The sequence below is a fragment of the Drosophila subobscura genome, chromosome O, assembly GCF_008121235.1.
Source record: "Drosophila subobscura isolate 14011-0131.10 chromosome O, UCBerk_Dsub_1.0, whole genome shotgun sequence".
NCBI classification, from domain to species: Eukaryota; Metazoa; Arthropoda; class Insecta; order Diptera; family Drosophilidae; genus Drosophila; species Drosophila subobscura.
Genome location: NC_048533.1, coordinates 12,026,315 through 12,040,748, shown reverse-complemented (window position 1 = coordinate 12,040,748; position 14,434 = coordinate 12,026,315). Strand labels below are relative to the sequence as shown.

Genomic DNA, 14,434 nt, shown 5'->3' with positions numbered 1-14,434 from the left:
CTGCTGTTTAAATATTTTGCTCGACTAATTAGCAAAAGTGTTACAGGAAAAATCTATACATATATTTAACACTCGAATGCTGCGCCATTTCCGGTTTATCTTTCGCTCTCTCGACTAAGCAGCCAAAGCCAATTAGACAAAATGGCTGCGACACATTTCCGCTGGTCTACGGAGGAGCAATTGCCCAGGCTCCAACTGAACTAACAGAATGAATGACCCCTGTGAACCCCTAAATGTTAGCATCATGCATTGTTTTACTTAAGGGAAAAATTAGGGTATGATTTGGGGTAGGTCGAAGGTGTCATTCATTTGGAAAACATAAAACTTAAATTATATTATTTTTCAAAAAATGAAAACTGATGCTTAATTGGCAAAAAGGAGAACCTGGAGATTTAAAAACATTTTAAGATATCTGGAAAGATGATTTTGATATAGTTTTTACTTATTTCCACTCGTTTATTACCTCAGATGTCCGGGAACAGCTCACACCCTTGAATTCAAGAAAATATATCCTCTACTGCTAAGCCACACTGGAAAAATGTTCTTTACTTGTGCCATAAAAATTATCCAATTGCCTCAATTTGTTGTAGTACTAGTAGAAAAGATTCTTATTTATGATTCTGCATTATTGTATTATCATTTTACAACATTTTCAATCGAAAATACTCCATAAGTGAATTTGTCCAGAAAAGAGTATCCCTAATTCCCTGAATCAAATTAAAGTGCCTCCTTTTGTTGCTATTATCATAGTCCGTATTGTTGTTATTGCTGTCACACTTTCGCATTTTGCTAATCGCATTAATTATGCGTTTCTCTCATTTGCTGCTGGGCCTTTGGTACTCATTTTGGCTCGGGTGCTGTGTCTCTGGTGTTGGCCCAAAGCCTGCAGGCAAGCAAATGGCCAGCAAATTGAACAAAAGCAAAACTGCAGGCAAAGAAAGAAGCAAGGCCAGAGAGAGACAAAGGGAGGGATAGAGAACTATAAGGATGGGGCTACATTTCAAGCATAATTGCCTCTCAAGGGAATTAAATTGAGCAGAGAATTTTGTTGGCAGGCAGCCTCAACAGCCTCAGCAGCAGCAAAAGATGAAGATGGAATTTTATTTCATTAATTATCAATTAGTTTTTGAAAGATGTTGGCCCAGATTTATTAAGTGGACTGAGAGGACATAACTTTTGCAACATTTTCTCCCCACTGACAAATTTTCGATTAAATTAATTAGACAAAGTGTTTTTGCGGATGCCACATTTGAGTGTATTATGCATGTGCCACAAATTAATCACTAATGATGAGAAAATTGATGCCTGGCAAAATGTTGTCAATAAATTAATATCATTTTTGTGCTGCTTATGACTTAATCAATTTCGGAAATGAACACGAAACACTCAAAATCAATTTGGTTTTCACTTCAAGCAGCGGTTGTAGCTAATAATTGGGCTTAAAATTATTGAAATTGGATTACCAAACATTTAGGTTTAAATGCGAAATGATTTTCTGTCACTTAAATTATGAAAATATGTGAAACTTATTTAAAGTGTGAAGGGATGGCTTTAGAGTAGTATAGTAGTATTTATTGGATATAATAAGTTGAAAAGTATATGTAGAGTGAATTAATTGTGAAATAGGTTTTCTTCGACGCGTGCTGTCTTGATCGCTTCCACTTCAAAAGAGAACTATCGCCTCGGTTGATATCGATGTCTTTCGAGCTATCGTGCGTATAACAGCCCCCACAGAGTTAACAGCTCATGTTGACTAACAGCTCTTCACAGTCGGCCTTTCCTGAAAAATCACAGCGTCCTCGCGGGATTCGCCTTCCTTGTCGTCATCTTCATCTGGTTCATCAGGTGGGAGTTCGCACCAGCGTTTCATCCTGTCAGATGAATACACCGACTTATAGTGCCTCTGCTTTCGTTGGGCATAAGGGATATCTTCTACCAGATATCGGTCGTTTGGCAGCACTTTGTTGACAATAAATGGACCTTTATAGCGAGGCTCCAATTTGCGTGAAGTTCCCGTGCTAAACGGCTCATTCTCGACTAATACAAGATCATCAAGGGTATATACAGTTGGCTTGGAATGTCTGGCATCGTAACGTTTCTTCGCAGCAGCCCTATGATCGTTGACTGTAGTGGCAGCGTCTGCTCGTAGCTTCTCCAACTCGTCCAGATTGCGCTTGAGCAGTTTGATGCGGCTATTCAGCTTATCCATTTGCTCCTTGTGCTGGTCGACATGTCTCCGCTCGTCTTCGATGTTCATCGTCAGCTCCTTGATCTTCTTGTCCATCTTGCGGTTGGCCTTCTGCTGCAGCAGCCGCTCCTTGCCCTCGTTCTCCAGCTGCTCCTCCAGATTGGCGATCTTGGCCTCGAGTGTGGCGATGGTGGCCTTCACCTTGGTGCGCTGTGCCGTTTCGATCTCGGCCAGCTTGGCCTTCAGCTCCTTGTTCTGGCGCTCGAGCAGAGCGCGTCCATTCTCGCTCTTCTGCGAGTTGGACTTCTCGTTGGCTAGCTCCGTGGTCAGCTGCTCGATCTGCATGTAAATTTTTCTGGTGAATAGCTTGTCTTGATTCGATGCTCCCAAACGCATCATATTTGCCGGTTGGCACTTCTCATTGTTTGCCTGAAACTTATTGCATTTGGCCCAACGCGACTTCTTCTTCTCTTGTGGGCATGAATTTGCGAAGTGCCCCAATTCTCCACAATTGTAGCACTTTTGAGCCTCCTTTGGCTTTGTTGTCTTTACATCGTAGTCCTGTTTTGGCTCCAAGTTGCTGCCTTTTGGTAAGAACTCCTTTTTGTTTATGACTGGCCGACCTCTATTTACAAAATACGACTCGGCTGCATCACGAAACTGCTTCATTGAAGAAAACTGAATTGCCGCAATACTATTTTGCAACTCTCGATGCTGTAGACCTGATCTCACATATCGTATAACAGCTGCTTCACTAAGCTTGTACCGCACGCCAAGGGCGGACATCCGGAAACAATACTCCTTCACTGTCTCCTTCGCTCGTCTGGTTGCATTAGCCATATTGAAGTGCACTTCAGCTTCGTCTGGGTTAGATCCGAACTCTTCTAGTATAGCTGTAGCGAAGTTGCTCCATGTGGTGTGTAGAACCGGCGACGAGTCGAGCCACATCTTAGCGGGACCCTTGAGCCGCGTATAAATTGCGAGTAAGAGAAATTTCTCGTCCCATTGGTACGCATCAACTACCTTGTTGACACGATCGATGAACTGGTCCACGGAGATGGCGTTATCGTCGCTGGGGTCATAGTCCGGTAAGGTATTCGCAATTTCCTTGACCGACGCTTGCCTTACGTTGTTGGTAGCCTGTCTACCCGGGTTAATGTCGTGGGACACACCTTCGATATTTTCTTCTCTGATCTGCTGCTGCTGGTTTGTCGTTGCTCCTAATGCTGTTGCTTCTGCGTTTTTCCTTTGCATGATGACCAACTGAACCATCATATTCTTCAGCTCTGTCATTTCATTCTGCATTTGTGAAATCGTCGCCGCTTGTGACGTCAGCGTCTCCTCCTCATATGGACTACTGATTCCAGCTGCTTGTGGCAACTCTACGTCTTCGGATTTCTCAAAATCAATTAGTCGTTGTACTAATTCGGCTCTAGAGCCCGACACTGCCAAGTTCCTCTCTCGTACCAGGAACCGTAACTGGTCCACCTTAAGTTCTGCTATTTTGACCATTTTCGTTAATATGATCGTCTCTCCTTATCAATGATTTTGTCTGCTTTTAACCTGCACGCACAAGCAATCCTGTTAGCATGTGTGCAAGCGAGACAACTGATATGTTTGTATTTCACCACGTTGTGCAATTTCCCAACGACGCTACATATACACACAAGCCCTTTGTATGTATGACTGTATAATACCAGGCTCACACAGATTCCTGGCGCAATTTCTTGAGACTCTTTCTTTCCAGGTCCACTAAAGTTCCTGATCGCTGAACATTGAATCCGTCTGCCACGTAGAAAAGGAACACCTCCGTAATTTGCAATTTTCTTTGTCACATAGACCTTAGGGAACACATCCCATTGCAAACTTCCCACGCCGACGATTCTTGCTGCTTTTCTTGAGTTTCTCTTAAAATTTTACACTCTGCACATAACAACTCTACTAATCCCACTTCTGAACTGTGAAGGGATGGCTTTAGAGTAGTATAGTAGTATTTATTGGATATAATAAGTTGAAAAATATATGTAGAGTGAATTAATTGTGAAATAGGTTTTCTTCGACGCGTGCTGTCTTGATCGCTTCCACTTCAAAAGAGAACTATCGCCTCGGTTGATATCGATGTCTTTCGAGCTATCGTGCGTATAACAGCCCCCACAGAGTTAACAGCTCATGTTGACTAACAGCTCTTCACAAAAGTTAGTAAGAACTTTGAGATTATTTCATCTGCAGTGGAAACATTTATTAATATTTATTTGAAATTACTTATATGTTTACGTATAGTTTTGATCATGGCCTCTGCCTGAGAATTCGATGATTCCCTCAGAATGCCAATAACCTCGGATATGCCACCGCCTGGGCGTCCGCGATGTGCCTTCGTGGCCATGGCATACAAGACACCCGCACAGGCACCACGCTTACCCTCCCAATTCTCTGGACTAGGATCGAGTCTATGCAAAAAATACAACCATAGATTAATTGTGGGTAAATAAACCGCGGCTAAACTCACTTTTCGAGCATATCGAATGCCTTGGCAGCCACCCAGAACTCCTCGCATTTGTAGCACTCATTGGCAATCAGTTGCAGCAGCAGAAAGGCCTCTGCATTTGTGTCCCGCGTGATGAAAACATTCCAAGCGAGTTCCGGATGTGAGCAATGAATGTGGCACTTGGCCAGGATCATGCAGTATGTGTGCTGATTCTTGATATCCATATCGGTGATTTGCATTAGCAACTCCTCGGCCTCCTTGTAGTAGCCCGTGGCGCATTTGGCCTGCGCAAAATTATAGTTGAAAACATCGTCGTTGACAAAGTAACTTCTGATGGAGTTCATGTACACGAGAACCTCCTCGAATTGTTGGTACAGAAAAAAGGCAGAGGCCATGCTCTGACGTCCCGGTATTGTGTCACATTCTGTGGCCGAACTGCCAACCAAATGGAGATTCTGTTGAGCGGTTTTGATGTGTTCTTTCTGGCAATAGAATAAGACATAAATGAGATGTAAAAGGTTGAAGATTTGATGCCATACCGAACCCAGCTGTTGTCCCAATGCGGCATGCACCACACCCTTGAGTATGTATTCATGTGGCGATGTGGGTTGCAGTTCTTTCATCAAGGCATGTGCCTCCTGCACATCTCCCTGTTTCAGGTAGTAAATAGCCAGATTTAGTCTCGCTTCTGGCACAATATTAAGCAGTGCTGGCAGGACCCGCAGGGCCCCTTCACCATTCCGAAACACGACCAGATTGTGACGCAAAAGATCCGCACCAAAGGTGCCATTATCTGCGATATTTTTAATCTCCTGTTCGGCCACACGACCATTGAATAAGCGAAAGCGATTGCAGGCCTTCAGATTGATGGCAATGGTGCTGTCCGGATGCTGACTGAGATACACATCGAGCACCTCCTGGGACATGTCGTAGTAGTCCAATTTGTAGAAACACAACGCCAGATACACATTGATGGCCATGTAGTCCTTGTTGTCGACCAGCACGCGCTTGTACACATCGATGGCCTCCTGGTAGTGTGCCCGCAGGTAATGCATCGAAGCGAGACTCAGTTGCTGTTCCACACTCGACGAATTCTCCAGATCATCGTGCAGCTCGGCCCACTCTTCAACGCTGCCCAATTTGTGCACCAAATGGAAGAGTAAACGCTGCTTGAGTGGATTATTCTCCTCGGTTATATGCGACACTAGTTGATGGGCTTCCTCGTAGAGACCCAAATAGAACATGCAAACGGCCAGATTGAGTTCCACATTCGTCTTTTCACTCGTTTGTATGGCTTTGTATTGCGTGAGGGCCTGCTGATAGTCCCCCAAATGGAAATTACAAAAGGCAATCCATTGATCCACTTGTCGTTGCTTTAAACCAGTTGCCGCTGCTCCCTCTCCCGCCTCATTCTCATTCTCTTCCTCGTCATCGTCGTCGTTGGTGTACTACAGGGTATTCGGAATAATAATCTTATATTTATTTAGATTATAGTGTAATCCCGTACGTACTTCGAGGAATGCCCTGGCTCCCGTGTAGTCCCTTTTGATGATGAAATCCTCGAGCGTGGCCGGTGCTGGGGTCTTACGTTGCTTGCCAGCGCCGCCTCGGCCACCGCTGGTGCTGCTGTGGCTGGTGGCATTCCTGGAGCTAGCCGAGTCAGTTTTTCCACGTGAAAGTATCTGTGCGGCAAAACGCATAAGTATCTGACAACAATTTTCAAGCTACATTTCTTACCATTTTTGCCAGAGTTTTTCTGCTTTTTCAACTACGAGATTTCCGTTTTTTTTTTAGCAGCGTTCTCTGAGTTTTTTACCAGAGTTTTTCTTTCGTTTCTTTCTTGTGTTTTGGATTTTCTGCTTGAAGCAAACGCTTTGGTTACGGTCGCTTGGCAACCTACACAGCGTCGATAAAGCAGTTCTCCAGTTGCTGTTGCCGTTGCTGACGCTGTCCTTTGCCCTGTCTGGCCATGCCTCAATGCGTTCGGCAAGCCTGTAGCCGGTGGCCTGTAACTGTAACTGTAGTGGCATAACCAACTGTTGATCCCCCGACAGTGAGCAACCCTTAATTCTTGGGATATATATTTTTTTCTCAATGCTTTTTGTTGTTGCTGTCCTGCTGATGTCAGCAAATGTGTTGAAGATATCTGCGTAGGGAATCGGAGAAAAGGGAGCCCTGAAATTTGAATATTTACACTGCGAGTGGAAAATGTTAGAAGAAATAAACAAATATTTGATTTCAATTTATTTCGTTCATAAAATGTGTGAGAATAAAATATTTGAATGCAAATTTAGATACAAAATAAATAAATTATAAATAAAATTAAATTATAAAAAATATAAAAATAAATAAAAATGTATAAAATAAAATTTTTGGGCAGCATACAAAATCTGAAAAATAATCTAAACATTAAAACAAATTGAATAACGTTGCATTTTACTATTTTTGAGTTTAATGGAAATATTTATTTTTACTTTTATTTACTTTATTAATGCCATTTTTCGCTCTGTGTACTCCATCGAGGGAAAGGGTTACGTTTTCTCCACTCATTCGCTCGCTTGGCATGCCAGCTCTTGAACACTTCCGTAAGAAGGAGGACTCCGAAGTCCAAAGAAGGTACATTCCTCCATCCATGCAAATAACACAAAGGTGATGGCTAGAAGGATGCGATGGCGAATGCGAGCGAGTGGAGGATGTGCCTTATGGCACGCATTGTTGACACAGTTTCAGATGTTGCTGCCTGGGTCCTGTAGCCTGTATTCTGGGTGCAGTTGCATTTCCATTTTGCCATTTGCTTTATTTATAAGACACACACACACACGAATCATAAATATGCGCAGCCTCCGCCTCAAGAGATATGCAATGCGTCAATCCGAGAACTCCTTCTGCAATCCTTTGGGAATTTTCTGTCCCTCTCTCGCTTATTTTTCTCCTTCATTGCTGACACTGCATAATGGATGCTACACACAATCACAATCACACTCGTATTTCGCATTCGCATTCATATTCACATTTCCCATTCGCATCCAGAGTTGATGGACATGTCTGGAGGTATTTTTGTTATTTTCAGTGCAAAGTTTTGTATGCCCGCCCGCCCATCGAGTGGAAAAACAAGTGCACGAAAGCAAAAATAACAATAACAATAATAAATGGGTGGTAAAATATATGGAATTGCAAAATATTTGTAATAGAAAGCATACGAAAACTCAAAGTCTGAGAAATAAAATGGTATTAATATTCTTCATAGTTATAATCGTGGAAAAAATGAAAAAAAAAAACGGGAAAACAACTAAGAAAAATTATGAAAAATATTAAAATTTCTTATAAAGTTCCTACCACAAATTGCGAAAATAAACTCACAATAAAAATTAACATAAATGATCACAAACAAACAAATGGAAAGTGGAATTTTTCACTGCATTCCAGTGCAATGGAAAAATATAAATTTGTATTATTTTTTAAATTTATTAAATAATATTCTTCAATATCTGCAGCAAATATTGAAACTTCTTTCACATTAAATAATAAATTTTAAATACTAAATATATTAAATTTTAAATATTTAATAAATATTAAAAATTAAAAAAAAATCTTAGAGCTAAAATCAAGAATTTAGGGTCAAAAATGTTTGTCCATTTCCTTTTATATCACATCCACAAACACGTAAAAACTTCTCTCTAAAACTCTGGCAGAAAAATTCCCATCTGACAGACTGATACTTACATTCCTAGAAGCCGCTCACAGATGCAACAATCTAAGCAACACGCAGAGCTTCACCTCTCTTAACACACAAACCTAACACACACAAAAGCTGCCATAAAAAACACCCATTCTGATGTGTGTAAGAATTCTCGTTGACTGCTTGGCACCATTTTGAACCAAAATGTAAGCAAGAAATGGCTTAGAAAAACGTAATATCCATAGCTTAAATATACGTACATGTATCTAGTATATATCTATGTGTGTATAGTGCACACGATGAGGCGCAACAGACCGGCAGATACTAACTTTATTCAATATTGTAGCCTCTGACATCGCCCCCCTCTTCCACACCAGCTTCCTCCACGCCTGCATCTTGTCTTGTGTTTTATTTATTTTAAGTTTTCTCAATGCTCAGTATTTCTTTTTTTTTTATGTTGTGCTGTTTTTACACCTCGATTGCTGCCACGACATGCACTTTGCATACATTTTGCTTTTACGATCTGACGGTGCGTTTAAATATTTAGTAGATACTAAACTAGTATCTGCTCTGGCTGTGTATGTGCAGGTGAATGTGGATAGTGGATAGCTGAAGTGCGTTGTGTGTGGCTGTTGAAACATTTATTAAAATAAACCAAAAGATATGCCCAAAGCATCGAACAGCAGCCAAAGAGTTGTGAGGTGAACAGAGATTTCCGCTGCAGCTGAAGAAAATGCTAAGAAAAAGCGATAAGATAGTGCATTTTTGGGAGCAAAATTTGTAACTTTAGTTGGGTTTTGTTTTTTAGTCGATGCATGCGCTTAAATGGTGTTCAAAGATAGCTAAAAGTCGCACAAAAATATGTACAAAATATTGATGAAAGAATATTCATACCAAAAAGTGCTTAGAGCATGAATATTGTAGAAAAAACCACACAGAACTAAAAATATGATCTACACATATAGTTTTTAAATCGCTACCCAAAGAGCTTTCAGCTTCAATTCCCGTGATTGTGTGCGGTGACACCCATCGCTAATCAATCTACACACACGAAATATGCAAAATATTCTCTCTGGCTTTTCACACACTAAACTAAAACCGATATTTGGCGATGGCGATGGCTTGGCTAACACACAAAATTTATGTTTTAATTAAAATATGTAAATGCGACAAATCGTGTAGAATCTACCCAAATCCGGTCAAGAGGGGTCTCCAGAGAGAGACAGCCAAAAATACATACATTTCACACACTTTCTCATACCAGAATAATGCAATTGCTACAAAAATGAAGAGCAGCACGCTTGAGTGCGAATGCATCTGTGTGTGTGAGTGGTTTGCTGCCGTGCATGTGTGTGACTGTGCTCTAAACAAATTTGAAAATGGTTCTCCTCGGTCGAAAGCTACGGGAACCACGAAACAATTTAGTTTATTTGCTTCTAATTGCAAACAACAGTTTGTCTGATTTGTATACTCTTTTTTCTTTCAGAGAGACGCACATGCAACGACCAAGAACCTGGTTTGGTAAGTAAGAAAAATATCAAATATTTCTTTAAAAAATTATTACAAAATACTCCAAAAATATTGGAAACAAATATTGCTATCTTTTCAACAAAACACACATATACTAAAAGGGTTAAAAATATGCTAAAACTACTAGGATACAAATTTTTTTTTCATCAGCTACATAAAACTGAATTTTCGTTTATTCAACACAATAAAATTGTGGTACAAAATACTGCAATTTTCCGTATTTATCTTCCAACAAACATTTTACTAGCAATCAACCTGAAAGGGTATACAAACTTCGTTTTGCCAAAAACCGCCAACATTTATTTTCCTATTTTTGGGATCATAGATACATATGTACTATGTACGTTCCCGCATTCGCGCTCCCATTGCTTTCTCTCTCAATCTACTATTTGCATTTTGATTCCCACCACCAAGCAGCTAACGAATTTATTTTGGACCAGCCTGTGGGGAGTGTTTGCTTTAGTGAAAGTGCTGCATGCGTGCAGCTGCATATTTTTCTCGCTCAAGGTTAAAAGTGCCTGAAAACTTTACAGAAATGGAACGCTAAGCCAACACAAATCTTTAACAAATTCCCCTCCCCACCCAACTCTTTTTTTATGCTTGTCCGAAAACCCAATTTGAAGTTGGAAAAGTGGAGGTTCAGTGGCCCATTATTATGCATGCTTCAGTGGCATTCAACATTTGTGCTAAGCCCTTGTGGACTGGAGCATCATCATCATCATCATGACCAATAAATTCGCCCAAGATGTCCACTCTTTTTTTTTTTTTGATTTATTTTCGCATTTCAAGTGTTTAGTTTACGCTTGAGAAAATCGCCATTTTCTCAACTTCATTTTGTAGAAATATTTATATATATTCCACTATAAATATATATATTCGGGTATGCAACTGCACAGGGAACGGCACATGTTCTTTGGCCCTACAGGATAAAGCCAAAGTCCGAGAGAGCCTTACCGACAGGAAAAGGCTCTGGCTCTGAGTGGGGGAAAAAAAAGGGAAAAGGAAAATCTTGGGTGCAGCATTAGAGCGATAGAGAGAAGGACTCTGTCATTGCCATTTCAATTTCCGTTTGAATTTTGCACTTCATTTCGCAAGTTCGCAATTTTCTTCTCAGAAAAAATACACAAAAAAAAAGAGAAGGGAAAATAGTAGGAGTGGAAATAGCAAAGGTAACGAATCGGGAGATACCTAATAAACCTTCTAAGAAGAGTAGAGAAAATTGTCTCTTAAATAGAATCAATAAATAAACAAATAAAATGCTAAATTAATTAGGAAAATAAAGAAACATTTTTATTTTGTAGAAGAAATTACTAGATTTAAAATTCTTTAAAAATTTGACAATTTCTGGAAAAATATTGCAGTGTCTGGACATTTTTCTACTGCCATTTTTGGATATGAGCCTCTAATTTTGTGTTATGATATTCCTCTTATTCCTTAGATGATAATACCCTCACAATGCAGAAGAAAAGCCATCCCAAATCTTCCTTCTTTATGCTCTCTGTTGAGCCAATTCAATCCCACATGCCCATCACTAATATACCCCACATTCTCGACAAATAAAATACACAAAAGCAGGGGGGAAAACAGAAGGCAATGCAAATACGAAAGTGTATAAACAAAACAAAACAAGCGTGCGTGGAGACGGTGGAGAAGGCAACACTCGAAATGAAAGAGACGATGACAATAAATTGTCACAGTAAAAAAAAAAGCGTAGGAAGACACCCAAAGAACTCAGCTTCTGCTCTTCTCTCTCTCCGTGATAATGATGGAAAATCATGGGGCCCAAGCCGGAGACAATTGCACGTAACAGTGACTCCTGTCGTTCTGCCATGCCGTCCTGCCCTTCGTCAATGGAGGGCCTGTCCTGGCCCTGGCCTGGCCTGCTGTTTATTTGTTTGACAAATAACGAGGAAAGCCCCATAATGAAGGAGGTGCAAATGATGTTGGCATTGTTTATTCGACTGCGAAATGTAATAGGCGCCTTCCAAGAAGGCTCCTTGGCAGTCCTCTGGGGCGGGGTCTTGACTCTACGCTGCTTTGCTTTGCTTTGGGCTGCTTTTTTCATGGCTGATTTGACAGGAAACGGAAACGCGAAATTGCAAAAGCGCAATAAAGTGTAGCATAAACAAAGGCGCACGAATGCTGAATGAATCCACCATTCAGATAGAGGCTAGGATACAGGGGCCAAGAGACAGAGATAGAAGAGAACAAGTGGAATGTTTCAACTTGAAAGTAAATTTGTTTGCCCCTCTCTTTGCTGCTTGTTTTTTGCCGCACATTTGGCATTATGCTTTATCTGGGTTTCACGTATTTTTGTTGGCCGCCACTCGAAACAGATTGTTGTTCGTTCCTCCAACTTTTATCTACATTTTTATATTCAATTTGTGTGGTTTCCGATTGTACAGATTTTTATATGCATTGAAATGTCACCAAAAGTTTGAGTTGCAAATGGGAGTGGAATATGCATGTCGTGGGAGACAATCGAGATTGCAAAATGTTGCAAAAATATAAGCAATGGATAAGGGAAAATATAGTTAAAGCATTCGTCTTGTCTGGTTTATGTTCCTAGAATTTTAGGGAATTCCTCGCCTTCCTGAATCAACCACAGCCCAACTAGAACATTCAAATTAACGCTTGTCGGCGGCCGCACAGACACTGTACCTACGCAATGCATACGATGATGCCATGCAAACATGCGGAGGACACACAAAATTTCTTAATTTCCACTCGCTAACTCCTCTATTTTTCCCCCTCTCTCGATGCTTTCAGTCGATGCTTTTTGGCAGAGATGTGCGCAAAATAAATGGCACAAAAGTGGCAAAGCCGCAATGTGTCTGGTGGTGCTTGCTCTTTCGCTCACACAAGCAACCTCACTCGCTCGCACTCACAGTGTGCAACCACGCCCATACAATCAGGCGCCCATTTATGCACTAATTAAAATTTTATCGTTAAATCTTGTTTGCATGCATTGGCTACAAGGAGAGAGAAGTGGCGAGCGAGGCAGAATCGAGAAGAGTATTGCCAGAGAAGAGTTCCACTGCTGCTGCTGTTGGGGAGGAAGTTCTGGGAGTCCTACCAGAGCAGGAGGCAGTGCAAAGCGAAGTACTGAAACCGGCACCGCATTGCATGCATGGAAAATTGCCCAACCCCCAACACAACTCCTGCAATGCGAATATTTTTCGTTTGCAAAATGTTTGGCAACAGTTATTTGCACTTGCCATTCCGAAGGATGCTGCCCAGTGCTCTCTGCCAAAGCGCATTTTCATTGCATTTTCATATTTTATCCCTCGATAAGTGCCTCCCCTCCCCGTACGTTCCGCATGGATGGCTGGCATAGAACGGCTGATTCATGGTTTGACCTTTGAGCAGCATTTAAAATCGTGAATGTGAATTGCATGCTAAAACAGCTATCACTACACAAAAATCACTGTCATTGCCATTTTGTCAAGCATTTTCCACAAATTACATGCCACCACCCCCACCCCAACCGCACCCACAGCTACCAGCTTTCATCTAACGCCAACGGGCAATGGAAACCGAAATTCAATTTTGTAGAATTTTGTGAAACCAAAATCCAAAAAGTCGGAACACAACTTTTTCCCCAGCCTCTACTCTGCCTCTCACTCTGCTCGTAACTTTTTTAATATAATATATATACTACACTGCGTATGCGTAATTTTTGTGGCTTTAAGCGGCAGCTGTCTGTCGCCTATTGCCACTGCGCAACGCTCCTGTTGCCAGGACAGTGCTGGTGCTGGTGCAAATGCCACAAAAAGTAAGGAAGCAAAAAAAAATTTTATTAAAACGTTGCATAAATGAAATAGAAATTCAAAATTCGAAATTGCATGCAAAATGAATAATTGAATGGACACACGACAGTTGGTGGAGTCCCCGACAGTCAGAACTAGTCGACTGTTATTTTTAGTTAATTTTTCGTCAACGCATTTCGGTTGTGGCAAATGCAGCGATTTTTTTTCCCCAACATTGATTCCGTGTGGATGAGTCGAAATCTATTCTCTTGATAGTTTTTGCAGCCATATATCATTACAGTGAGGCAGTTAGGTAATAAAGAGAGGGAATATAGAGGAGATATTCTATGGAAATATTCCTGGAAATAAATAAAATGGAGAACTGAGAATATGAAGAACTTCATGCACGTTGAATAAACCAAAAATAGATGGAAAAAATAAAAGAAATGCTGAGCATGCGGCAGAATATTATTCCGATTTTATTCCCGGAATATTATTCCACACCATCCACTGTGTGTCATCCCACTGTACACAGCATTAGCTGTTCATTTTCTAGTCAGTAAACAAATCAACCGCAAAAACAAATTACTAATTTAATTTTCATTGCACTTTCAGTATATTTGTTTTGTACTTTTTGGCGCTGTTTTTTCGTTGTTGCTAAATAAATTTACAGCCCCATGTAAATGTAAATATCTTCTTTGTGGTGGTTTGTTGGTTTATAAATCTCCTTTATGGCTGGTCGCAAATGTACCCGAGATCCCAGAGATGACTTTTTCAAGTTTATGTGCTTAAGCGCTAAGCAG

At 40.8% G+C, this 14,434-nt stretch overlaps 1 protein-coding gene across 1 annotated transcript; it reads right to left on the bottom strand.

The window, feature by feature from the left end:
• Positions 1–4,434: 4,434 nt before the first annotated feature.
• LOC117898876 (intraflagellar transport protein 56) lies at positions 4,435–6,644 on the bottom strand. Its single transcript, XM_034808559.1, has 5 exons — positions 6,576–6,644; positions 6,185–6,355; positions 5,213–6,121; positions 4,695–5,155; positions 4,435–4,635 (listed from the first exon to the last, which is right to left on the bottom strand). Exons 1-5 carry the CDS (start codon positions 6,642–6,644, stop codon positions 4,437–4,439), a joined length of 1,809 nt encoding a protein of 602 aa, XP_034664450.1. The 3' UTR covers positions 4,435–4,436.
• Positions 6,645–14,434: the final 7,790 nt, after the last annotated feature.